The following is a 27,202-nucleotide window of genomic DNA, read 5'->3' as shown; positions in this document are numbered from 1 at the left end:
AGTTAGTTTCCCTGATGCACAATTAGTTTCCCTGATACACAATTAGTTTTTATCTATTGGATTTAGGTTTGGGTATTTTTCACCTCCCTCTGAAGCGTCAGCTCAGCCCTAGTCATCTGGACATACATCTAACCTCTACCCACCCAGTCAGAAGTTCAATCAGATAGTGCCAACAGACTTTTAAAATTAAAAGCAATGTAATTCAGCAGTGTATACATCATACTCTACCACTGGCAGCTATGCAACTTCTAAAGCTCATCCAGTGATTCTTATTTCAAAGCAGAAAGAAATAATTTTATCTTCATTAAACAGTTTCTCAAATCATTCCACAAACTTTGTATAGCACTAACGGCCTTTCTGATATTTTATTTTTCACTAGTACCGACAACTGTATAAGTAGGACTGGAAAAGTGTACCATTACGTTACAGAATTCTGTTTTGGTTAATGTATTTCTAGTCTTCATGGCCCTTTCATGACTGTACAGCACAGCCCTCACTCTCCACAATCCTGAGACCTTTTCCCCTCTACTTCCTCCCTACTCTGCATTTTTTGTTTTTACAGCCCTTTGTCTCAAGCACACAGCCAAGGTGGGTCATGGAGTCCACCTCATGATGGACTGCAGCTTCAGACCTCTGAGTGAAATACAAGTATGATCAAATTTGACATGCCTTGTTTTCCTCCTGATATCAGCATGACAACACAGTTGATGGCAACGCAGCTGTGTTAGAGCCTGGGCTGCTGCTAAGGAGAAGAGAACTTGGGAAAACATGGTAGAAATGTGACTTTAAAATCCATACGCACACAAGGTCTTTCACACACCTCCTTAGCTCTGTACTGGGAATAGGAACACAGAAGTCACATATGGCATTACTTCTCTATTCCTTGGATAACCAAGGAGGGCTACCCACGGGGTCCAAATCCATACAGAAAATCCCAATCTTGTTCACTTCCACAAAGGCTATCAAGATCACATGTAAGATTTGAGGAGACGAGAATTCTGCGTCTCTTCAGGTGCTGACAGGACTTAGAACAATCTCAATTTGATCTACTCGTGATCCCTTTTCTGTTTATGTCCTTGGTGCAGGTAGTTCAAAGAACAGGATTTTCCTTATCCCCCTCCTCCTCCTCTGCAGGTCCTCTGTGTTGTTCTCTGAACTCTGGTCTCAGCATCTCTTACTTTCCTCTCTGTCTGGCAGATAAGGCAACCTTTGGGACCCTTGTGCTCTTAGTGTCACCACAGGGCAGAGGTTACAATTCAGAGAAGAGCTGTCTCCTGCCAGGCTGTCAGCTGTATGCTAATGTGACAGCTTGGCAAGTATTTGAGAATGTCACTTCTAGAAAAATAACTGTCCTGAAAGGTGTTTGTCATATATACAACCACATATCCACCAGCAAAAAAGTCCTACAAAATCCAACTCTAATATATATTTCAGATGAGATGCCCACAGGCACTTACAACATGAGTACAAGTCAGTAGCCATATGTGCTGTAATCCTCCTCTTTATACATATACTGAGCATAATCCTTTCATGCACCATGTATCTAATCTCTCTCTCTGCTTTGGAAGCAAGATTAATCTCAAAATTTCACAATTAATTCAAATGCATTAAATAGAATATGAATTGTCATTACTTTAGCTACTAAGCAGTTACAGAATGTGGCGAATGACCAAATCATCAATCTGCCGTTCAGTTTCAGCTATATGCTGTGCTACCATTTCATTTCAGGTTCTTCAAAGCCCTGCAGCTGAACTACAGCCGGGTATTTAATGCAGAACTATATCTTTTGGGGGAATGTGTTATTTTTAAATGCTTAATAATTATGAATTCATTTGCCATTCTTCTTATAAGCAGGGGATCATAATGAACTCATCTGTTATTCATGCGAATGTCAAATGTATTCCCACAGGAGTTTTATTCTAATTCCAACTATTAGTTAGTGGACTCATAAAATAAAATGCTATCCATTATTTTACTCTGAACATGTAACGCTTGGTAATTGTTCATCAAAGGGCAAGTGTAATATTTTTCTTTCATAACTTTCAGTTCTGATTTAACCAAGTAAAGAACTAAGTTTAAAGTAAGGGTACCTTTAGACAGAGTTAGAATTAGCTTTGATAAGCTGTGAGTCTTCCATTTAAAATGCAATGAATGAGATTATCATGAGCTAGTATTTAAAAATGTAGATGAATTATACTATAAGCATACATGCTTGAACGACATGCATTTAACAGAGCAAGACAAACTGTAGCCCAGTATATAATGCCTAATGACAGTTCAATGAACAACCCATTTTCAGTATTCATGAGGCGGTCACAACAGTTTTCATGCAGCTGTTCCATTGCAATAGAAAATTTAGAGGTGAGATACTTACAGGTCAGTGCAGGATTTGAATGTGATGACACTGGACAGTGGGACTTCGACCTGTGAAAACAAACACAAACTAAGCAATAGAAAAACAGAGAAGTCAGACTTTGATTTGGGGTTTTTTTCAGAGAGTTAAATACACGAGGTTTTTTTTATAAAATGATTTTCAAATTTCTTCTAAACCCCTAATCTAAACTGTAGGGGATTTACCCCATGAAATGATAGCCCTGAAATATTTCAGGGATCTGACATGCTGTGCTAGGCTTCTCCTCAGATATGTCACAATGACTCTTACAATCTTGAAATGCTCGTTAGAAATCCTAACCAAAATTAACGAATTATTACAAAGATGCATTTTCAAAGGAGACGGTAGCAAATCCAGAATCCCATTTGTAATTGGAACCACTAGATTAATATATTTATAGTTTTACTTTAAAATACACCAGCAAAGGAGTTCTTTTTTTCAGTTGAAGTAACAGAAGGATATGTTTTTAGTGTTAAGGATTATCTCAATTACTCTTTTCTGCATGGAAATGGTCATTTCCTCAAATCAAAAGTACAGTGTTTAAATCAAAATATGTTTCCCCTGTGCAATCTCTGGCAGTCAGTAGGTTATTAGAATATTAACCATGAAGAAACCATTGAGAAAAACAAACACGCAAAGCAAAGCTCAGATGCAAGTTGTGATGATCATGGATCTTTCTATATGTTAAAGATTGTAACGTCACCTTTTATGACAGTTGGCAGAAAAACATAATAAGCAACAGTGCTTCCCAAGTGCTGTGACTTATTTCACAGTTGAAGAAATATTATTTACTGTTTCAAAATACTTTTTACTTTATTTAAATAATGATCATGTTAAAAACAAAAGGTCTATCTTTAATTGTTATAATGACAGACACGAGGGACTGAGTTATATAGATAAAGTGAAAATAGGAGTATCAGAAGTAGTGAATGTAAGGAAGAGTGCACAAGAGGGCTAACACTCCTATGCCAAGAACTGGATGAAACTTTGTCAAAGCTGGCATGTTTATCAGCTGCTTTTTATTCAAAATGAATGTAACGTATTTATTTTATACATTAAATAACTGTGAAAAAAATCATCACCACCAGCAGGGAGCCTGAAGGCCCTTCCCTAGAGTGAGACTACAAATGTGGGAGATAAGAAGAATGAGAAGACATACAGTTTTCTTTAATGGAATTTGTGCGTGCGTGGACATGGATCTATGTAAATAGCACTGTCCTTGAAGGCAGAGGATAGATCAGGAAACCTAGGAACAGACAAATCCTTCACCAGTTTACAAGGGAACCTACAGGTTTAAAAGGCTCGATTTTGAACTTATCATTCTGCAATAGTGAAATTCTATTGACTTCACTGGAGTAATTTGATTTATACATGTCTGAAAGGAGAATTGACTTTTGCAATAGAAAGTACATTAGAAAATACTATGCCAGAGAACATGAAATCTACAGAAAAGAAGCAATAAACCTATGAGTAAGTAACCACGAATAAGTGAGGTACCAAATGTTACCAATTCCCACAGATTCAGTTTTATTTAGAAGCTTGCAGGACTTGGGGTTGAGGCTTGCTGGTCTCCTCAAAAGCCTTAAGGATACAAGCAAGAGTTATGGATGCGGTGCACATGAGCCATTGGCTTTTGCTACTGCACCCAAAAGAAAAAAAAAAGAAGAATCTGCAGGACTGAATCCGTGAAAGCAGATATGGGTGAGGGTGAAAGGAGACTCCAAAGTGCCATGAGGATCAGCCTTACTGGGGCTGCACTCACAAATTGCCAATGATGGAAGTAACAACTGCAGTGAGAAAGGATTTGCTGGAGCCCTGCTGGCTTTTTGCCACAAATAGTAACATCTGCTATTAATTAACATTCTATTTATATGTCTAGGCTCTTTTAAGACAATGTATTTCATGCTTTTAGCAGTTACAGGTTGATAGCGCTGGAGCAGCAGCACCTTTATGGCCAAACACCGGCATTTGTCAGTTTTTCCTTTGGACAGAAAAGGAGAAATATCAGTGCACCAAAGTGACATAAATGGTGGTTTCATAGAACTAGTCACAGAAAGGAGGATCGACATGACATTCAGGGCGACATGTACAGATCAGAAGCACTGGAAGATAGAAGGTTAAATAATTGAGGCATTGAGTATAAAGAACATTAGTACTTCTAGGGAAAAAATGAAAAAATACATTCAATAAATAATTATATGTTACAATACTGAAGAAGGAGAAATACAACTGACATGCATGTTTTTATAAGCTGCAATTGTCTACTGCTGCTAATGAACACTCTTTTAAAACAATAGCCAAAATATTTCATGAGGCGCGACTAAAACCATCCAATAATAAAGTGATTAGATGTTCCCATCTGGAACAGACGAAGCATTTCTTGGCCATTTTAAGATTAACAGGTTTTTTTACAGAAGTGAGAATGGTAAAGGGCAAGCAGCAGGATTCACTGATTTTTTGCTGCTCACAAAGATTAAAGTTCTTCAGTCTTTGGAGGAAAGAACAGTACATCTCATTTCTCTGAACGGAACAGAGAGATGACAGCTTCAGTGCTAACTGACCAGTGTAAAATACCAGAGCAAGGAGCATGAATCTAAGATAAGAACTGGCCATTAGAGGAATGGAGATGGAATTCCGGCACACTGAAACCTAGCTAACGTGCAAAAAGAGTGCAACAGCAGAAGCCAGAAGAAATTAAATCATTTCACAAGAAAATGAAATGATATAATAATATATAATAATAATAATAATAATAATAAAGGAAGCCTAACAGAGTCTTACATCAAAAGGAAGATCAAAATTTATGCCCATTAGCTTCCTTACATCGGAGCATTTCTGTCATCCTAATCAATTAACATTGTTAACAAGCAATTAACATTGCTAACATTCCCTTCTTTTTTGAAATTTGTGGTCCTTGCATTAACTAAATTTACACAAAAGTTTCGTTTTGGTGTTTTTAGATGAGACAAAAATAGAGTGCTGACCACTTGGGATGGTTAAAGATGTAGTGCAATTCTTAGAAACAAATAGGCATTGAATCATGGGGTTCTGATCAGATTTTAATTCTCAGCAATTGCATTCTATCCTCCCAATTTACTCATTCATTTGAAAATTAATGATTACATTTTTTCCTAATACACCCCAACTGTTGTGTCCTATTAGATTGTTGCTAGGCTGCATGACTGCACCGGATAAACAGACACCTATATATTGTTCTAAATTTATTAACATAAAACTCTTAAAGCTAGCACTTTAGACTCTTCAGAAATGAGAAATCCTATTAATACATCTGGTTGCTCTACAGTAGTGGAAAACATCTTGTGAAGGAGACCAACTACAAACAGCCATGCCAAAAAATATGTCCTAAGGCTTATTACCACGTATCAGCTAGCATAAATCGCTGTAGCTCCACTGACCTCAACGAAACCCTGGTGAATTTATACTGAGAATACAGCTATATAAGCTGCCTCTTCTTTTATCACTGTACAGTGGAAAAATACATTCAAAAAGGACAGAACATTGCATAACATAATATTTGAGGAACATTCCAGCTCACAGAAGTGAAAAGAATTCCATGAAAAAGCTACTACTGGTCTCACCTTTCATTTATTGCAAGTGCTTTGATCCTTAGGTTTTTAATTAAATAACTTTTCTGACTCCAGTGACACATTTAATGTTTTTATCTCTAGTTACAAAACTGTCCAGTGCTAGGTATTTAGTTTGACAAATAACATTTTGGAATACATGGTGGTTTTTTGGTTTTCTTTGTTTGTTTTGGGGGATTAATTTGGTGGGGGCTTTTGTGTTTGTTTTCGGTGTTTTGTGGTGGTTTTTTTTTTTTTAACAAACCCTTGCCCAGTTTTGCAGTGCAAGCTCTATGCACAGATGGTTTAACAGGACCAAACCCTAAATTTGCATAAGAGTGAAAAATGTCTGTAAAACAATGTTAATTTTAAAATAACACAGATTGGATTCACACTATGGTGAAATTATAACACAGCTCAAAACATGAAACAGGGCCAGGATTCCAGTAACACAACACGTGAGGACCTTTTGTCTGCTGGCTGGAATCACATCCTGAGATGACTTTTTGTACAAGATTTTTCAGAAGAGACTTCAATAGGGGCTTGATATATGGAACAATAGCAGGATATGGCCTCTAACTGGTAAGAACAATTACTGTTCTCAGACATGTGCAAGTTACCTTTCATTAACTTTATTGGATTTTCTGCACACTTTCTGGCCTAGATTCAGAGCTGCATCTAATTTCTCCTGGGGACAGCCGAGACAGGGAGCGTACTGAAGAACAGTAACTATTCTGTCTAAGCAGAATGTACTGAGGAAAACTTACACGAGCCTCAAGAGTGTGATAGACCAGTTTGGAAATAATGTAAGAAAGTAATACAGACAAACCCACTTTCTTCCCAGCTGTACCCATAATGCCTTGTAGGCTGCAGGGCGAGGGCAGAGTTGTCTAGACTGCCTCCACAACCAGTGGAAACTCCTCAGACCAAAGGACTTCTCAGCATTTAAATCTTCCAGTTTTATGGCAGGCCCATCCAAAAAAAGATCATTATGATGGGAAGACACAAAGATAAAATTTAACCTTTGAATTTTGGGAGATATAAGTACAAACTCTTCTCTAGAATAATAACTAACAACCTCATAGAGAGGCTAGCTGTTTACAATGTTCAATTTCTGGTTTTTTGAGAATTAACTGTGGTATAATGTTTCCTTCAGTTCTAAGAAAGTGGAAAATTATATATTTTGAAAAGAGGGCTTTCTGTTTCCCTTTCTTTCATGCCCTAGCGCTGACTTTTCTACAGTCTCAAGCATAAACTACCTCCCTTTGCCTTCAAGGCCCTTCATCCACCCCTTACCTTTCGCATCTTTCCTCAACTGGCTTTCTTCGCCTGTTATTTAAAATTCAAACACTTCTGCGATTTCTGACAATGTGCAATGCCACTTCAGGCTGCACCTTCTCATTTCCACCAGTGCTGTTTAAGCTGCCCAAGGCTATTCATTCTCCATTTTACACAGCCACTTCTATAGGCCAACACAGATTTTTGTGCAGCCCTCTGATAAACCAGACTGGAGAACTGATTTGGCTGAAAAATAATCGAGGGAAAAGAATAATTGTTTTTCAGCTTGATCTTCTGCCTCACATCTGCGCAAACAGCTGCATGAGCACAATAGAATGGGTGGGACAGGAAAGAGAACAATTAGCTGAGGTAGAGCTGTTTAAACCAACATTACTACTACTGAAGAAATGCATATGGAACCACAGCCTAAATGTGCTATTTTAAGTACCCTTTTAAATCCCTCACCTGTCACGGTGCCTATTAAAATAATTGATACTAATAAGGCAAGCATTATATCGCTCCTGCTTACCAAGGCAGCCCAATTTTGGCTCATTGTTTCCTTGTTCTGGTTGTTCTTGTCCTGTAATTAGATTCTAAGATACTGAGAACATAGATCATCTTTTGGCCTGCTGGAGAACAATCTGACTTCTACGACAGTCAGTGAAAATTCTAGCCTGGATCCAAAAGGAATTGGATCATGTCCATTAGGATAGCATTCCCCCCACATACTGGCCATTCTGATTTTTTTGTTTAAGAAGAGCAATCCTTCAGAGCAGCTTCGGATCACAGAGAAATATATTTCTGCAAACAGTTCTATTTTTTTTATGGTTTCTCTAAAAGCTCTTTTCAAGAATCGCGGGTTGCGATTTTTAATTAAAAATTAATTTCAATCTCGCACTCGTAACAACTGGCAATTCTAAAATCGCTGGGGCTTTAGAACATGAGGTGAGCAATAGTGCTAAGCAGCTGCAGTCAGAAAGGCGAGCTACATCACACCTAAATTAAACCGATCTAATTGCACTACCATACCGACTCCATTTGCACTGCTAAAAAACTTTATTTTTTATACTGAGTCCACTCAGTATATTTGACTGCATATGAGACACAGCACAGTCATCAACCCACAGGAGAAATCTGCTAAAGTTAGGAAAATATAGAAGTACTATATACGTGCAGGAACTGAACACATTCACGGTTCCTTACAATAAGAAATCTAAAGGTCCTTGAGACTTAACTGAAGCAAAGGGCCAGTGAAACAGATGTTGCAGTTAACTGAAGCCATCTTATCCAAAGAATAAACTCTCCTTTGAATGTAAATGGAAATTTTCCATTGAGCTATGAAAACCGCTTTACAAGTCCACAGTTCTCTCCCCTTCAAGATACTGACAAAAATATTTGATAATACAATTGTGTCTTCCTGATTCCACTAAACAATAATTTCCAGAGTTCTGCTCATATAGTTGCTGCTGTCTCTACAAATGAGAGATCTGGTATACATTACATCGCACTGAGGCAAAACAGGAGCACAACTACAGGGAAATACAGCAAAGATCACCTGCAGAGGTGGAAAAACTAAGGTGTTTTTAATGAATAAATAATACGTTTAGTTTACCCTTTCATTCAGGGACCACTGCAACACAATAGTTAATGAAAAAGTGATTGCTGTGCACTATCAGTAGTCTTGATATTGCATAAGGCTATCAGTCCTAGCTCTGAGACTTACACTAAACCTTACAAGTATCTGTCCTGGTGGAGTGAACGATTTATATTTGTGTCTGTATCATAAGCCTTTGCAATTACTTGATATTTTTATAAATGTTGGTGTTAAGTAATGTGGGATGGTAAAAAAAAAAAAAAAAAAATTAGAAAAAGCCAGAATGCAATACCTGGAGAAACTATTTTCCCGAAAGCAACAGAAGGTGTCACTGCTAACTGATTTTAAACAAATGAATCCCCTAAGTGGAAAACACTGCCTTTGTTTTGAAAGCAACTTGAAAGTTGTTTGAGAGAGGGGAATTGGGTTCCTTCTCAAGTATTCTCCAACTCCAAACGTAAACATTACATTTAAAAATGGAAAAGCCTGCTTTACACCACCTAATTCTTCTCCTTTCTATTTGCAGTTCTTCCCTGCAGCTGTTTCACCTCAGGCTATGATTCACAGTCAAAGCAAGAGAAGTTTAGGCCAGCATTTGGAGAGAAACCCTCACAGGGCTTTTTAACCTATTAGTATTAGAGCTCTAGTAACTGGGGATTTTCTCTTCAAATCCATGGTAATTCAAGATGCAGACAAAATTAAGACCATGAGGATGGTGGAGAAACCATTTCCAACAAGAAATGTAAACCTGAGAATCTAAGTAGTTTGCAACCATGAAAACTTTCTGTAGACTGCATTTTAGCTTGGATAATGACTGTCTATCTCTCTAAACTTGCGATATTATTTTAACTCTATGTGGCACTCCTCACTCCCTGGTCTCCCTTGATATTGTAGCATTGCTATTCTGTGTTAAACAGCTGTTAGATCCCATGCCAGAGATGGCTGCATGGCGCTGGCCGGTGAGGTGTTATTTTCTAAATATATATACACAGGCAGCTTTTGAAGTGCTTTATGGCCATTTGCAAGTCTCTCCATAAATTCAGATGTATCTATATGTGAGGCAAATACAAAACCCCATTCCCCTCCCACTCCGGTAGCTTGGTAAGCTGAATGTGAGCTGTCTGGAGCGGCGCAGGAACTCACATCCTTCTCCCTCTGAACTTCTGTTCTGTGGTGGTCTCGCCGTGAGGGAGCCGGGGGCTGCGGGCACCCAGGGCCACGGTCTCATGGGGTCACGGCCGCTCGCCCCGTAGCTGCAGGCCTACGCTCCGAACCGCTGCTTGTCGGATGTGAAGTAATTGCCAAAGCTGTAATTAAGAAAAAAAAAAAAATATATATATATATATCTCTATAAAGCCCGTGGCTTCTAGCCATCACGTTTTTATATGTAATAGAGGCATCCGAGCACTGTCTGCAGGCTCCTCTGCTTCCCCCCCCCTTCTCTTCCCCACGGAAAGGCATCTCAGGTCACCTGAATTATTGAGCGGGGCGTTTTTAACCATCTCAAGGGCTTCGCTTCTGCCGCGCGGCTCCTGCGGCGCTCGGGTTTATTTTTATTTTATTATTTTTTTTGTAGCACGCGGGGTGGAGTTGCTCCACTTCCCTGGCAGGAGGAGGAGAAAAAGCACTGGGGGGGGGGGGGGGGGAGGCGAGAGGGGCGGCTCGTCGTGGGGAGGGGAGGGGAGAGGCAGCCGGGCCGCCACACCTGCGGGCCGCGCTGCCCCCTCCGCCCACCGGCTCGCTCTAACCTGCTCTCTCTGTCTCCCCCCCGCCCCCATCTTCCTCCCCCTCCCGCTCCCCATTCATTCTTCCCCCCTCCCCGCTGCAGGCGGAGCGGGCCCGGCAGGAGGCGGAGCGGGCCGCCGCACGTCCCCCGGCCGGTCGGCCGGCCCCCCCGCCATGGGTCGGAAGCGCTGCGTGGGGGGAGACGGCTCCAAGATGGCGGCGGGTTGCTGCGGGGTGAAGAAGCAGAAACTCTCCAGTTCCCCTCCCTCGGGCTCGGCCGGCCCGGGAGGCGGCGGCAGCGGCTCCCGCTGCGGCGGGGCGGCGGTGGCGGCGGGGGGGGGAGGCGAGCTGGGGGCGCTGCCCCCGCCGGGGGGCCCCCGCCTCAACGGCCTCGGCGGGCTGGCGGGGGGCGCCGCCGGCTGCGCCCTCTCCCCGCCGCTGCCGCCCAGCTGCGGCGGGGGCCCCGCCGGCCTCTCCCCGCCGGCCGCCTCCCTGCTCTCCTCCCCCGGCGCCGGCTCCGGCGGGCCCGGCTGCAGGAAGATGGTGGTGTCGGCCGAGATGTGCTGCTTCTGCTTCGACGTGCTCTACTGTCACCTGTACGGCTACCAGCCCCCGCGGAGCCCCCGCTTCACCAACGACCCCTAGTGAGTATCGCCGCCGCCCTGCCGGGCTCCTCGTGTGCGCGCCCGGGCGCCCTGCCCGCTCCCGCCTCCCCGCCGGCCCCGGCCCCGCCGCCGCCCGGCCCCTGTCCTCGCCTGGCCCCGGGGCCTGGCCCGCCCCGCGGCCCTCGGGGCTCCGCTCGGGCTCCCCGGCGGCCGCCGCTGCCCTCCCGGCTCCCGCCGCGCCTGCCCCGGCGCCGAGCAGCCCGCCTTTGTGCGGGCTCCGTGCCCTGGGTGCAGGGGGGGGGGGCTGTGCGGGGCCGTTTCCCCGCTCCTGGTTTGCGTTCGGTACCGCCCCAGTCGACCCCTCCGTGCTGGTTTTGCCACTGGTCCTTACTGGGAGCCCGCCGCTGGGCAGCCTCTCGCCGTCCGTGTGTCCCGCACCGGTGCGGGCCTCTGCCTCGCCGGTGCTGGGTGGCAAGTGCCCGGTGTGCGGGAGTCCCGGAGCTGTGCGCGCTGGTGGACCAGTACGTTCCCTGCGCCGGGCACCGGTAATGCCGCTTCGGTCTGGAACCGTGCGGAGTCCGTGTTTTGCAACGACCCCTGAAGATCACGTGGTGTTCGTTGGGCGTCCCGAGTAACCCACCACGACAGATTCCCGGAGTTTGGAACAGATCGCGCAAACACCTGTTGCTCCCATCCTGTCTCCTCGCAAGAGCCTCCACCGGGGGCCTGCTCTGCTCGTATCGCTGGCCGCTCTCTTTCAGCGTTTGTCTTGAGCCCGGTGCCCTCCCGTCTTCGGACGCGACCCGCCGGGACGGCACTGCCCAGCGTGTCCTCACCTGCAGCCTGCCCGTGCCGGGAACCCGGCGTGCTGCTGCAGACGGAGCTCGGACGCTGCAGGGAGTAACTTCTCCCTGACGGGAAGCTCCTTCCTCTCAGCCGGGACGAGTTACCGAGTTGCTGTGCGCTCCGAGTCTGTGTCAATGCGAAGTTAACGTGAGGTGGTGTTGGAATTAAGTTTCCGCTGGTTTACTTTGCTTTTAAATGGCATAGAGCTCGCCTGGTGAGTTTCCAAGCTGAGACTGGAGTGCGCTGGTCCACCAGAGTGCATGGCACTTGTCTCCTCTTATGTATAGCACAACTCTCGAATCTGTGAGAACCCGTACTTTATCGGTACTGAAGGAATACAAACTTCCTTGTGTATGTGCTAGACCCTCGTGCGCCCTCCCCAATGCCAGCGGTTGTTGTGCAGTCCGTGTTTCATTAACGAGATGTAGCATGCGCTTCTCGGTGTTTAAAATAATGCAAGGTGTTAATGATCTTATGTGGAGTCCTTGCTGTTGTAATGCCCAGGATCTATACATCTCTTGCATACTTTGAGCTGCTGTCATGACAACCCAGCTCTGGATTCCTACTTAACCTGCCACCCCGGCAAGTCTTCCCTGTGTGCTCTCCATAACTCCGATGCGATTACATCAGAGTACCAATAATGAGAGGAGGGCAGGGAGACTCCAATGTGAGTTTCTGTACCTAAGTCTTTTGTAAATCCGTGACTGTCCTTTTGTAGATGCCATCTGTTTAGGAACTGCTGCTCTAAGTAGCCATTTGCTTTGCATTGTCCCGTATCAGTTCTCCATCCCAGACCGCTATAGGTTGCAGCATCAGCTTTGTGCCGTTTCATTCTTTCATTGCTGTAAGAGAGCTGAATTCTGTCTCTCTAACAGTATCACCTGGTGGTTGTCATGTTTTTTTGGTTGTATTGCAGGATGTTTTGTGAAACAGATTAGTGCTACTATCTTTGTTTTATTAGTGGAGGAAACTGAGGCAGGGGTGAAGACCTCGCCACTGAAACGTTTCCCTGCGAGGACTTTCATTCCACTTGGTAACCGGTAGATCACTTCACCTTTCTTCTCCCACTTCTTACTTTAACAATAACACAATAGCAAGTTAAGTGATTCTAAAATTCACGTGTGTGCTTAAGTGTTCTTCAGATTTAGTTGCTAGACCTGGTGGAAAGTGGCCGCATCAATGGACTTCTGAAAACGGCACTGCCACTAAAATTAATGATACCATTTCTGCTTATTCCCATGCTTGTGCCAGCATGCACGGTTGTACAGATTGAGAAATGATCTAATCCTAGTTCTGTTTCTTTCGCTGGTTAGTTTTCCAAGAGACTGGTTCCCTCCAGAACGCTGCATGGCTTCACAAACACTTGTGCCCGCACAAGTGTGAGGTGGGAATAAGCAGACAGATGGCAGAACTGCTGCTTTCAGCAGCCTCGTGAGCTGATTATGTTTGTGCAGTTGGAGAAGCAACTTTGAAAAAGTTGCTCAGTATTACATGTGAAATTCTAGGTCAGTGAATAAATTGCTCCTGCTAAGGGTTCAGAGGCAGCATGACTTCTAGCATTCAAAAGGTTTGCAGGCAGTCTTATCGATAACCGGGCAGCTGACAAAGATATGGTGTTGTCTTTGAAGCTGAGCTTCATCACGTACAACAAAAAAACCTGAATGAGAACCGGGATTTTCAGTGAAGGCATGTTGCAGCCGTCTGCTTGGAATCCTTTTGGAGGTTTTGTCCGTAGACCGAAATACCTGTTCTAAGAGTTTGTATGTGAATTCTAGAATTTTTTTTTTTTTTTTTAAATTACATTAATTACAGGGAGGATGAAAGACCTGCAAGCAGGTATCCTCACACAAGCATGACTCATATTTGTTGTGGGTCTTTGAGCAATGTAGCTGGGCACGATCAAAGAGAAGCGGGTGGCTGAATCACTTGGACAAGAGGTTCCGGTGTGTTGTCGTTTGAACAAAACCTGCCTGTGATGCCTCCGGATTTTTGTGACTTCTTGATGCCAGGATGGGGACTGCGGCAGGGCTTGAAGGGAAGAAGTTTGGAGCAGTTAGTAGGAATGAGGTGAAATGCCTGTTTTGAAAGGGGTTGGGTTTTGGGCTCTAGCACAGGCCATAACGTGGATGAAATTGTTGGCATTTTCATGTCTCTGACTGTAGTTCCTAAAGCATAGGGTGTGGGTTGGTCAAGAGTGTTGCTAGGGAGCTGTTAGGTTGGAGAGGGGGACCCATGGCGTCAGAAGAAGATAGCTGGAAGATACTGAATCTGCCCAGCAGTGTCTTGGTGAGAAGCTCAGCAAATCCTTCCAGCCACGGGCTTCCTCTTCTTTGCTAGGCTTCCACTGATCTGCCAGCATGTTGTTCTATCACTATCTTAATTGAAGAGCTTTCTTCTGCCTATAATTTCACTTCACTTCGAGGTGCTCTCTAAGCCACCCCTTCCCTTCTTCACGAGGTATGTTCTGCAGGGTATGTGCTTTCCCCTTGCTTCTACCAGTGTGGTGGCTCTCAAACTATAGTTGCGTAAGGAAGGTGAAAATTACCATGGAGGTGTGGAAGCTGATGCAAAGTTTGAAAACTGCTGCCCCAGACAAACTGTCACACAAAGTGTCATTCAGACACTGTGCTTGAAACTCACTTTGATGAGTAAAGTTATGGAACGCTGCAGTTGATTAAAAGCAATTTTTTTCGAAGTGGCGATAGAAGTAAATTGTGAGGAGTTGCAGGAAGAGTTGTAAAAACATTTTACTCCACTCATTTAGAGAGAAGGAAAACTGACCAGCCTTTTTTTCCTGTGTTTCTTACCTTTCTGACAAATAACTCGCACCCCTTTATTTCCTTTCTGGTTTGGTCTTGTGCAAACACACCCCACGCCTCCGTGATCGCAGGAAACAACGCCATGTCCTGCACTCCTCCATTGTGGAAGTGGAAAAGGGGCGCCCACCGGTGTGAAAGGGCTCAAAGCTCACACTGCTCACTGCTGTTTTCCTTCTGGTAAGGAAGTGTTTGAGTAGAAGTGCAAGCGTGTGCAAGGAGGTTGTGACAGGGTGGGAAGGGTAAGTGTGCGAAGAGGAGTTCAGTTGAAGCTGTGCTGTACAGAATGAGGATGACTTTTTTTCTTAAAGATTCTCACATCTCTGTTCACTATAAAGATTTCCCTTGGCACACAGATATCGCCCTTCTGTGTTTTTGATCCTGCAAAGTGTCTGCCTCAAGCTCTTCAGTTTGCCTACTTAATTTTAATGTCAAGATCTTTGTGGGGAAGACACTGCATGGCAGCCCAGCAGGTTAACTCATTTGCCAGTTGTTCGCTGCTTATAGTCCCTTCCTGAAGGTCGCCTGCTATCAAACAGATTTATTTTAGTGGTGCTCACCCATCCTTGACACGATGTGTAAAGGGAATTGTTTGTTCTGCCCCTGTCATCAGGCACATGGTAACCAAGAAGGAGATTTTGCAGCTGGAATGGCTAATGCGGCCCATGCCCTGCTTCCCATCTGGCTGAGGAGCTCTTGGGAAAGATGTTTACCATGAGTGCCTTGCATCAAAGTGCCTGGATGGTGGCTTGCTCACATCCTCCTTACCTAGCAGGGGAGGACTGTATCAGAGGCGTGAAATGGTGGGTAAATCCGTGTACCTGTGGTACATCTGGTGCTTTAGGGAAGCATCAGGCCTGCCGTGCCCGCGCAGGCTCCAGCCGTTAGGCAGAAGGGTTGCTGGCGACCGTGTTCTTTGCCACAGGAATAGTCTGTATGGCTTGACCGTCTTCTGTGATTGAAGACCTCTGGATTAACATATTTTCTAGGCGATACCCAGTCTTGGCCTAAAGACAGCTTGGAAATCCATCGGTTCCTTTCTTCGTTGATAACTTGCAGTATTTTGCAGCGACTGTTCCGTGTGGCTGCAGGACAGAGATGCAGATAGGCTGCAGTGATGATGTGCCTGATCTTTGCATTTCATTGTGTTTTCAGGTCTAAGATCTGTCAGTTTACATACTCTAGAAGGGTATGGAGTAGCAGTACTACACTGCATTAATTCTTTGTTGATGAAGTTTTGAGACATTTAAGTTCAATACAGTGTAAAAATGTGGAGCTAGCTAATCTTGTGCGCATTAGTTTTCACACCCTCAAAGAAAGTTGTGATTCTGCTCAGAATGAGTGCAGCTTGGCCCCGTAGTAAAGAAATGGTTTTAGATTTTGTTACTGGCCATCCAATTTTTTGCCTTAGTTACTGTGTCTTGGTGCTGTGTTGGCATTAGTGGGGTGATCTGCTAGTCATTTAGATTGAAATAGTTGAAAATCTTCCTGTACAGTGCCAAAGCTGATCTTTTTCCAAAATGTTAAATTACTGCCTGATGCTTTCTTTCAAGGCATTGAAGAAAGATTAGGCTTGTCTGTAGACATGTACATATGCTTACACGTACATGTAAATAAAAATATTACGGCTTGCAAGTCCATAGGATTACCTGCTTGATTCTGAATTTCTTGTTGCTTGGCTGCAGCCTGATGTCCTGTGTTAGTCTCTACAACTTACTGTACTGTGCAGAGTTGGAGCCTTGTGAGATGTTTCTTTACAAGCATTTTTTGTGAAACTTTGCCTGGAAACTTACCAAAGTATGAATTTCATATTATCTTTAAAAAAACTCTGTGTTCTTCCTCCGCGATCCCTACTCAGAGTTCAGCTGTACCTGTTGACATGACTATTCTTGATGTCAGAAGTTGGAGATGTTGTTGTTTCTCTGCAGACTTAGTCGTGTGGCAGTGGAGACTTACTAGTGAGGCAGACTCTCTGCAATAATTGGTATTTATTGTCACACTCAGAAACATTACACAATAGCTATAATGATTACTTGGTCATGGCTAAAGATCAACACTGGTCACAAAAGAAAAAACACAGCAATGAAACATGCAGACAGGGAAGCGTTCTCTCATGTCTGTGTGTCTGTCTGACTTCATTCTGTTTTTCATGGGTATGTCGTGGTTTTGCATAAGCTGTGGTATTTTCTTCTGACTTAACATGGTCTTTACTGTTGAATATTAAATGTTGGAATATGGAGTGGTGGTTCTTTCAGAGTGGCATTCTGCAGTAGCTGTTTTTAAAACACAGTACAGTAGAAAATGTGTATTTTGGCTGGCATTGGCAGTGCTCAGCAGGGAATTCCCAGCATATTTGGAAGAGGACTGGTGAATGTGTCTTGGTACAGCAGGGGAGGAAAAGGGATAAAGCTGCATGGCTTCAGAAGGAGCTTACCTTTCCCAGTAGGTACATCTTCTGATATGGTTGGTGAATGAAGAAAATATTGCTAGAATAAAATCCAAATTAGGTTAACTATAATTTGAGGGCTTTTTCTTTCATATGCTCATTTTAGTGAGCTGTTCATACATCCAAATGAGGTAGTTTCTATTAGTACAGGAGATCACATCATAGACAGTCTTAAGGATGGACTCGGGTTTTGTTTCTTCAGCTAAAAGCAGTCACCACAAAGTTATAATAAATGCTGTGATTCACTGCAGTTCTAGTTTTGCAGAAGTTAATTGTTGTCATGCCACTTGTAAGGTGAGGAGGAGTCAGCAGCCACCCCTCTCTGTGCCATCCGTCTGGTCATTTATTTTTATTGCCTCCTTTGTTTTAGTTACGTTCATATCTTTTGTCATGTTTTCTTTTACCTTGTACTGAAGATAACTTCCTGATAAAAATTTCTGTGGATTTTGCAAATTCAAATTTTGACATTGTTTTTGATGCTACGTATTCCTGTTTAACCTGTCTGCCTGTGAGCAAAATATAGTTTGGGTCTGGATTTGATTAACTACATGTGTACACGCAACTCTAAGATTTTTTTTTTATAGAAATTGTTGAGAAGTTAATGATTTATGAACTCAGATTTACCTAAAGAGAAACAAGTTCTGCCTCTTCTTCAGTTGTGAGTTAAACGTGTTGTTTCTTACGACACCTTTATAATTGTGATGTTATCTAGCATTGAATACTGAAACAAGAGAATTTGAACATTGGCACTTTTTTTGTGATGTGTAAGAAACAAGTAAATACCGTCTGAGTCTATGGACAGTTCTGCTTTTAACTGCTCATCTCCTTTTAACTGCCCCTCTCCAGATAGACAGGGAATAGCTGCTGGTGTTGACAACTAAGAAGTAGCCAGGAAATAAAAGTTAGGAAGACCAGGCTTGCCTAGTTTGCTTAGTTTACAGATCCAGGCTGTGACCAGTCAATGAATGAAATATATTTATGTAGTCCGTAGTTTTTGATTTTCTCAATCCATAATTAATGGAGCAAGCAGTATGCAAAGCTATTTTGACATTACGTACCTGTTTACAGTTGACTGTAGGTTTTCCATAGCGTCAAATTATTGTCTTCAGAAGCAGAAGTGGTAGTATGCTAACACAGAAGTTGTCTGAGCCGTATACTGATCGTTTCTGTGGTAAGAGTCTCTATGGAAGGCTGGAAAGGTGCAAATTATTTAAAAATAATAGTTGACTAGTCAGAGTTTGGCCAGTACAGAAACTGTTGTTAGGCTGGCTAGAGGCCAAAACAAGTCCAGTCAGGCCCTGACCCTCATTAGCAAAGCATTATGAAAACACTTGACTTTTTTTTTTTTTTTATGATGCTTATACTCCTAGGGAGTGGGGTATTGGTACTCAGTTTAGCATTGCAAAGTTTGCATTTAAATAACAAGATGGGGTAGTTCTTTTGCAGTTAATTCACAGATTCTCAAAACCATAGCTTTAATATCAAAGCGTGTTAGGGAGTGCAATAGGTATAAAATGGGACGTAGCTGTTAAGTTGGTCCGAGTGCTGCATTCAGATAGCACACAGTTAAGAATTTGAACTGGGATTGAGAAGTTATCTAGATGTCCTTACTGTTTGTTAGTGCTGTAGTATACGCTGACTGACCAGTGCTGTAAGTGGCAGTAGGTATCTTTCCTGGGCTCCTTGTGTGACCTTTCATAAAGCTCTTCATTTTCATAACTGGGAGCTTGGCAGAAGGGGTCCGTGTAGAGGGCTTCATTGGTTCGGTGGGATACCCCCCTGCTCCACTGGCCATAAGCCTTTATTTGGTGAGGTGTCTGGATTTGTCACACCTCTTCACTCCTGCTCTCCCCCTGAAGGACTTCACGGATGTTTCTGTGCCTTGTAGGATATGCCTTAAATTTTTGTGATCTGACTGGGCTTTGATAGCTTCCTGGAAGGCGGTGCTGGTTGCGAGGACATGGATATTGCTTTGCCACACTGAGTACTTGCAGCCAAGGTTATTAAAGTGCTAATTTAATGAGAATGGCATCTTACAGAACGCAGAACGGCTCCGCGGAGTTGTGACAAGGTCACTGGGACAGCAGCCATATAGAGATGTGTACATCTTCCTAGAGCACTCGTGCCTTTCTGTGTTGCAAGGAGTGAGTTCTCACAGTCCTTAATGCCACAGAAAATCTCATTTTATGCCATTCTTCCCAGTAGCTGAACTTTGTGGCATTTTTGGCAAGGTCCCGCCTAGGCTGTGGTGTTTGTAATATATGAGCCATAGATGCACTCCTGCAATTTATCCTTTGCCCCTCTGCCAGCGGGGACGTCTCCTCTCCAGGCTTTGCTGGCACAGGCGGGGTCCCAGCATCTGCCACGCTGCCTGCTTTATTGGGTGGTGCTTGGGGTCTATGGTTGAAACAGAAGAGAAAGGAGGGAAGGATCCTTCTCATAATCCTCTTCTAATCAGCATCAGAATTACTTCTGCTTCATCCTTTCCAGAGAGCTGTATCACTTCCCTTGTTTCCCGTGTGGCGTTTTGCACAGAGATAAGAATTGTGTGGATGAAGCTCCAGAGTTCACGTGTTTTAGGTGTACTGGGAAAGGGGGGGAAAAAACTGTGTGATCGTCCACTGGTAGGCAACAATTTGGGCCAGCTGAGTAAGTCTCATTGCTTTGGTCCCCTCTTCCAGGTGATTGTAAGAAAATAAGGATTGGGTGCCACACCATTTTCCTTACCCGGTGAGTGAACACAAGGATAAATTGAGCTGCCAGTGAGTGACCAAGTTGCAAGGCAGTTCTTTCCTGTATAGATAAACCAGCTAAGAGATTGACTTTTCGGGAAGATGGTGTGATAGGTAGAGGTCCCTTGTAAGCTTTATAAGGAAAAGAATTATTTTTCTAGTCCTCAGCAATTTGACTGCCACGTTAAGCGGGTGGTGAACACCAGTCAGAAAAGCGTTGCACCGGCCTTGGCTTAAGTGGTCTTTCTGCAGAGAGAGTATTGGTGGCCGAGGAGGTGGTGGAAAAACACCCAGAGAAGGTGTAGCTGTAGTGAGGAAAGAAGCCCTTTTCAAAGACTGCAGCAGCGCCTGACGGGAGGTAATTGCAAGTGATGTAGCCCTTAAGCTTGAGGGGATGAAAACTTCAGCCAGCCACTGGCCCGGATGGAAAACTGCAAGCCAAGCGACAGAAGGCAGGTTCTTTCAGTATGGTGTTGTGGAATCAGTTATCCAAACTCTGAAGAACCAAATGGAAATGTAATATTAAAACTAATCCCGACTAACATGCTGAGAAAATGTGAAATTTTAGTGGTTAGACTCACTCTTCCTTAAGAAATAGGAGCAGAACTCCGGCTCTGGTTCAGTTCAGCTGGAACTGGAAGGTAAACAGAGAAGGAGCAGGTGGCAAAAATCTCATGTGGTATCGATACTCACCACAATAATACCTGAATTCCTGTAAAATACTAGGGATAAAAGTTGAAAGAAGATAAAGATTGGTGCTGCTCATTTGGAAGGGAGGCTGGATAAAACCAAGCACTAAAAATAGAAGGTTGTAAAGAAGGATAAATGGAATACAAATCACCTTTCTCTTATTTCACACAAAAAAGATTCAAGTGAGACAAATATTCCCATGTACACTTACCATTGCGGTCTCTTTTCAACTCAAGGATGAATTATTGTGGTTTGCTGTGCTCGAACTAAATTTTAACACAGAAATTGAAACTACTGCAAAAAAGTTGCTCCCAGTAGTGCCTGTTTTGGGAGAATATGAAATCTGTACTTCAGGTTATTTGCTGCATTTTTTTTCGTGTTTTTTTTTTCTTTTTTCATTTTGGAGGATTTCAAGGTGTGAAGTTTTTATACGTATGTAATGTAAGTGGCTTGGAATAACCTGCTCAAAGACTGGCTACTACCCTGTGCCATTCTGCTAACTTCAGTGTGTTTTCTTGATCGTTAAATGTGTCAGAGATGCTCAGCAGCAGAGGAGCCTTACTTGTCATCAGCTGAAAGCAGTTAACACTACACAGGATAGATGAAGGTGTGTTTCATGCTAAGCAGTTGGAAGTAAGAAATTTTCGTCCCTGCTAAATAGTGGGCTATTCCTGAATGGTTTCTAGTACGGTTTCTGTAAATTTTTACAGCCTGTTTGAAACTCTCAAAGTTCGTAAGCTGAATTATGGAGGCTATAGGTCTGATTATTTCTGAAGTCTTGGTTTAAAAAATGTACTTGTTTTTTTTTTCTAAAGGAAAGTGCTAAGCCATTGAGACATGCTTAGGTATGGCTTCATCTTTAAAGCCCATATGCTACAAATTGGAGATGTGATATATTTACTCTTCCTCTGAGCAGCAATGATCTGAATGTATGGATCACAGACATACATCCTAAAGTTAGGCAACGTAAGCATAATATACTTTCTTGGTTGTCCTTTCATGTAGAATGTTTAATGGACGTTGCTCTGGAGGAGAAAACTAGAGCAGTCCAAAGTGGTCTCTGACATTTTGGTACTGAAGTTTAGGTTTTTGGAGATGCCATAAATTTCTTGGAAGAGACCATGGCAGAGAGATCAGTAATCTTCAGATGGTTCCACAGATAAGGCCTCTGTTTGTTTTTAAGTGATTGGATTAGTCTGAAAAGATGATCTTGCATAAATACATGATCGGCCGTTGGACCCTGAGTGTATCTAGGGTTTTGCAGGTTCTGTCCAACTTCTCCATATGCAAGTTCTTAGAGAAGGCAAGTGTGACTTGAAGGCTGAATCACTGCGGTGAGGTTTAGAAGACTTCTGTTTTGTTCCTGAGCATATTGCCATGGTGGACAAACCTGGATGAGACCCTCGGTACTCTCTACCTGGTGTTCTTACTGAAAAAAATAAGGTACCTCAACCTACTTTGCTTTGCTAAGTTAGTGAGAGGGACTGTGGAAATTGGCTATTGTTGTGATTGTTCTTTCCCTTGACTGGTAAGAGGCATGTCAGGAAGCTCTCTAGACTCGGCTCAGGATATTTTTGCCTCAGTTGGCAACTTGGAGGCATACACTTCTTTCTTTCCTTTTTTTTTTTTTTTTTAATTGTTATCCATTATATTTGAAATGAATCACGGTTGTGTTCATGTTAGCTTGAGTCCTTCGAAGGCTATTGTTGCCTCTCAATTAAGTGACAGACTTTTCAATGAATATTTTTTTTTTCAGGATAGTTTTCACCATTTGGGTACTCTTAGTCACAGTATCCTCCTCCGTCTTTTTAGGCTACTGTTCAGTGAGTCCTTGCTCTGAGAATACCTTAGACAGCTTTAAGTCTGCTAGCACAAGCTGAAGACAAGACCTTCCAAAATTCACATTGCATTATCGTTTCTGCTCTCGACATCCTGTCTGGCCTAGTTGCATGAACACCGTTCTTTTATGGACATTTTAGATCTGGGAGGACGGTATGGTTACCCCTTTACAGCCCTGTTAGAGCCAGTGAACTGTGGTTCAGTTGTGAAACAAGATTCCTTGATTTACTGAATGTTGAAAACTGGAGATGAGCAGAAGGAGAAGGTGAGGTGCAAGGAAGATACAAGCAGTGACCATATAATGATACTTCCCAAACATTTTTCTAGTCTTCAGCAACTTGCATTTTGGGATGTCTTGAGACAGAAGTGATGTCTTTTGTCAGTAATCCTCTCCAACACCCTGCCCCACCAGCAATGGGTGTATTGTAATGAAATTTTAGTGAGGCAGAGTTGGGAGGAGGATCAGAATGCTGTAGAGAAAGGACGGAAATACTTTAGGGGCTATGCTGTTAGAAGTGGCATGAAAAATCAGTATTTCATAGAGCAGCTTCGTGTACTTCGGGAGTAATTAAGTGATTCTGTAAGTTAGGAGTTTGTTTCTCTCCTGAGTGGTTTCCAGGCATTACCAGTTGACTGCCACTTGTGTCCAACCTTCATTATGCTATAGATGTGTAAAGGGAAAGTGCCTATTTGAAAAATAAATTATCAGTAAAATAGAAAAGCATTAAATACAATTGTACAAGAGAGTGGCTGAGATCTTACTTGTAAAAATTACAGTTCCACTGCTCTCGGGAGAAGACATTTTCTGTTTGCTGAGCAGGGCAACCAGAGTGCCTGGAAGAAGTGTGAGAACAGCTTGCAACGGAAGATGAGAAGCTCTCGGCTGCTTTAGAGGATCCAGACAATAGTGGAGAGGTACAAAATTTGATAGGGGGGTGGTGTGTAGGTATGTGTTGTGTGCACACTAGTGTAGGTCTATATATCAGGCTGTTGTGACAAAGCATATCTTCTCCACATCACATTATTGCCAGTTTATTTCTAGCTTAAAAAAATCTTAGTTTTCTCTTTTTTAATTGACGCTTGCAGACATTGGTAAATTATTCATGTGCTCTTGTACAGCCATAGTAGTTAGTAATGATCACAGATACTTCTGACATAGAAGTTCAGTGCTGTCACTAATAGCTTCTGTGTCTGAATATGGGAATAGGTCTTTTAAACTGTGACACTGATGCTTTTCTTTTTTTCTCTTAAAGGAAAGATTATTATTGGAGAATAGTCATGATAGATGAAGTTTAATGTCTTGTCTCCAAGGTCTGTTAGATGAACTCTCTGTAGGTAGCTTCTGATGGGAAGTGGCATAACTTCTTTTTGAGCAAATTATATGTTTCAGTGTGAGTTCAGAGATGCCCAGGTTGGTTCTCTGTGACCTGTTTAGGACTAGCAGGATTCCTAACTTAGTAAGTGGGGTTTTGTTTCTAATAAACTGTTCTGCTTTGGCAGAGAAACTTTCACTGTTCTTTCCACCCTGCTTTTGGCTTGAAAAAGATTTATGTCTTTCTCGAGGTAGAGATGAATAGAGGCAATCATTGGTCAATAACAGAGCTCTGTGGAGGTAGTGAATTTTGAGAATGTTATGTGTATAAACAATATTTCACTGAATTGGAACTGAATGTAACTCGGTAATGGTTCATGTTGAACAGGGAATGGGGATATTGCTTTTCTGAACACAGTATCTTTGCTGTTAATAAGAAGCGTTGCCAAAATAAAACCCAAGGAAATGACAGCTCCAATGGCAGACAAGGTATTTGTTAAGCAGTAATTTTTTTTACTAGTGATACTGCAGACTTTGCTACTTGACTTCAGCCAACTAACAAAATGGATTTTGATTTGCACAGTGCTTGATGACAGCAAAGAAATGAAGTGGTCTATGAGCACAGGTTCTATGAAAGGAAGTAACGAGGAGCTGAAACGACAGGCTCACCCTGAAGTATCTGGGGAAGTCGGGGCTCCCGTGTTTACTCTGAGATGTCAGAAGGCTTTAGATTAATAGGTTGTGGAAATTATGATATGTGAGCAACTTTTTGAGCAAAGCTGGATTTCGGTGGGGTTTTTGGTTTTTTTTAATTAAAAAACCACTAAACCAGCAAAGTGAGGTAGGTGATAATTGCTTCCACAGCTGATAATATTTTTATTGTTTATCTGTGTTTTTAAATAGTGGTTCTTCTGGTTGCCCTCATCCCAGTTGAGGTTCCCCCCATCAGCTGAAGGATGGCCACTGCTACCTGTGTTTTGGGTTTGGATGCACTTGAGGGAGTGGCAGCCTCCAAGGAGATAGAACTGGAAACAGTGGTCAGAGGAAGAGTTTGACCTCACGCCAGGAGGTAAACTGCTGAGGTGGAACATGCCACCTCCTGTTCACGTATATGGTCTGGCACAGAGCTGACTGCTGTTGGGGACATGGGTGCTGTACCAGTGGCTGTACCTGAGCAAGGTGCAGTAGGTAAATCCTTGCTTTGGTTTGCAGTAGAACTTGCTGATCATGGTGTAGACCCAGCTGTCACTCACAGTTACCGAAAGAAAAAGAAGCGTCAACCTCCCGCTGTCAGGTCTCCTGAAGAAGAATTGCAGCCTGGAGTCCGGTCAATGAGTGAGATGATATTTGAATTCTTCTGCCTTTGGAGAGGTGGAAATAGGATGCCTGGCATCTTGAAGCATTGCACTGAGAAATCCAAACTTAGACATCTCTGTTTTCAAGAAATTTCTAGCCATTTTCATAGTCCTTTAAAATCAGTCTACTACCTTATGTGTTGATTTTAAAAATAAATAGGCAGTAGGATGGTTGAATGTTTAGTCTTCTGGAATAAGGATACATGTTCAGTGGTTTGGCCTTGAAACTTCATTGAATAACAAATGTACAGATTGAATAACAAGAAACTAATGTTGCCCTTTAGGTTAGTGATTTGGTCCACAGCTGCTTTATTTCAGTTAATTCCCAGGATAATGATTGAATTATGGTTGTGTGGGATCTGCTCATGGATAGTGAGTTGTTGGGGGCTTTTTTGGTAGTATACCAAATAACTAGCTTCTACAAAAACTAGCAATTTTACACTACATATTTTTGTGACAGAGTTGTGACATACAGTATTTTCGGAGAACTCCAGTAGGACTTTTGAAAGGCTATATATATTTTGCTGGAGCACAATGTAGTTGTAATTTCGTGTTAACTTCAGAAATGTTGTGTAATTTTCAAGTTAATTTGAAAATGTAGTTAGCTTTTTGCTTTTGTAAAATGGTATCTAGTGAAGCAAAACAAACCAAAACATGAACACACAGGTTTTAATGCATCAAAATTAAAATGCACCCTGGTTATTTTCCAGTGTTTCCAGACTGATGAGATGGTTTTTGAAATTCAGTTTTGACATTTGAGGGGATCTTAATGAAGGTGTTCTGTGCATAGCTATGAGAGACTGTTTGTATCTGATGTGGTGTTTGAGAGAATAATTAATTCTAGAAAGAAATGTTTAAGCTTTGTTATGGAAACATTGCAGTCTCTTTGCCTGAGGTTAATTCTAGGTCTTCCAGAATTTTGTTTGCCTTTAGTATTATTACTGTTGAACAGCTTATGCAGTGTGTTTGTGTCCCGCAAGCCACTTGAATGACACTATAGAACTGGGCTGTAGTTTCACCATCTGACTTCACTCACGTACCAGATCTGTTGCGGGCATAATTAATGGTGTGACTATAGTCTGCTGGTTTGGGGAACAAATGGGAGTTAAATGCAACTTCTGGATGAGACTGCATGTCCGTGGCAAACAGGACATCCTCATGTACGTGCCCCACACCCTCACTTGTACTACCTGCATTGATCAGTGTGTGCTTGCTGTGCTGTTTCTGCTTGATAAGTCAGCAGCAGATAGCCTGCAAAAAAAAAGCAGTAGAGTATTTTTTTGCTGAGGTGTAAGACTTTTTTCCCCTGAGTCTTTTAGCATGCTAAATGCCAGAGCTGGCTTAAGGGATTGGGTTTTTCCATACAGTCTGGGAAGAGATGGGACCCTTGCAACCAGCCGTTATTAATTTTAGGCTGCCAGGAACTGCAACTGAAGCTGCTTTAACCTGGATTTGTTTTCTGCTCCAGGAATGTAACTGCTCTCCTGGTTGAGACCAGTAGCCTGCTGTTGTCTCCAGCAGTGCTAAAGGTATCAGTGGAAAGAAATGCCTGAGTTTCAACCTGATTTTTTTTTTTTTTTGGTGGACTTGCCTCTGATTCTTTCCAGCTTTTGGCACCATCAGCAGGTACATTGGTGCCTGCGAGTACATCCAGAAGCTGTGGAAGAAAAAGCAGTCACATACGACAAACTTCCTTTCGTGTGTCTGCTGTTAGGAGCGTTACCAGTTGTTTTCCCTGCATCTGATTCTCCGGTCATCAGAACAAAGCTTACAGGCTGGAATATAAAGCTGAACAAGGTTATGGGATTTTTTTTCTTTTTTTCACCTGCTGAGTTCATCTGGGTGCATCATGGTGCTTTTAAGCACGTAGTTGCAAACACTGCAATGTATGGTAAGCCTGTGCATCGTAGTTTTAAGGTGGTGAAGCTTGCCAGGAGCGTGCAACGCGTAGCAGAGGAATGTGCAAGCTGTCACAAAGTCTTGAGCCC

The 27,202-nt window shown here is 42.8% G+C and overlaps 1 protein-coding gene across 3 annotated transcripts in view; it reads left to right on the top strand.

Annotated features, from left to right (window-relative positions):
- The window catches only part of AMMECR1 (AMMECR nuclear protein 1), a 103,567-nt gene that overhangs the window by 15,890 nt on the left and 60,475 nt on the right, over nucleotides 1-27,202 (top strand). For all 3 annotated transcript variants that reach the window (XM_075435385.1, XM_075435387.1, XM_075435386.1), the window contains exon 2: nucleotides 10,677-11,217. In XM_075435385.1, coding sequence (XP_075291500.1) covers nucleotides 10,677-11,217 — 541 coding nt within the window. The remainder of the gene's footprint in view (nucleotides 1-10,676; nucleotides 11,218-27,202) is intronic.

The sequence above is a fragment of the Opisthocomus hoazin genome, chromosome 14, assembly GCF_030867145.1.
Source record: "Opisthocomus hoazin isolate bOpiHoa1 chromosome 14, bOpiHoa1.hap1, whole genome shotgun sequence".
NCBI lineage: Eukaryota > Metazoa > Chordata > Aves > Opisthocomiformes > Opisthocomidae > Opisthocomus > Opisthocomus hoazin.
The sequence above is the reverse complement of the archived record's forward strand: the minus strand, read 5'-3'. Positions and strand labels throughout refer to the sequence as shown.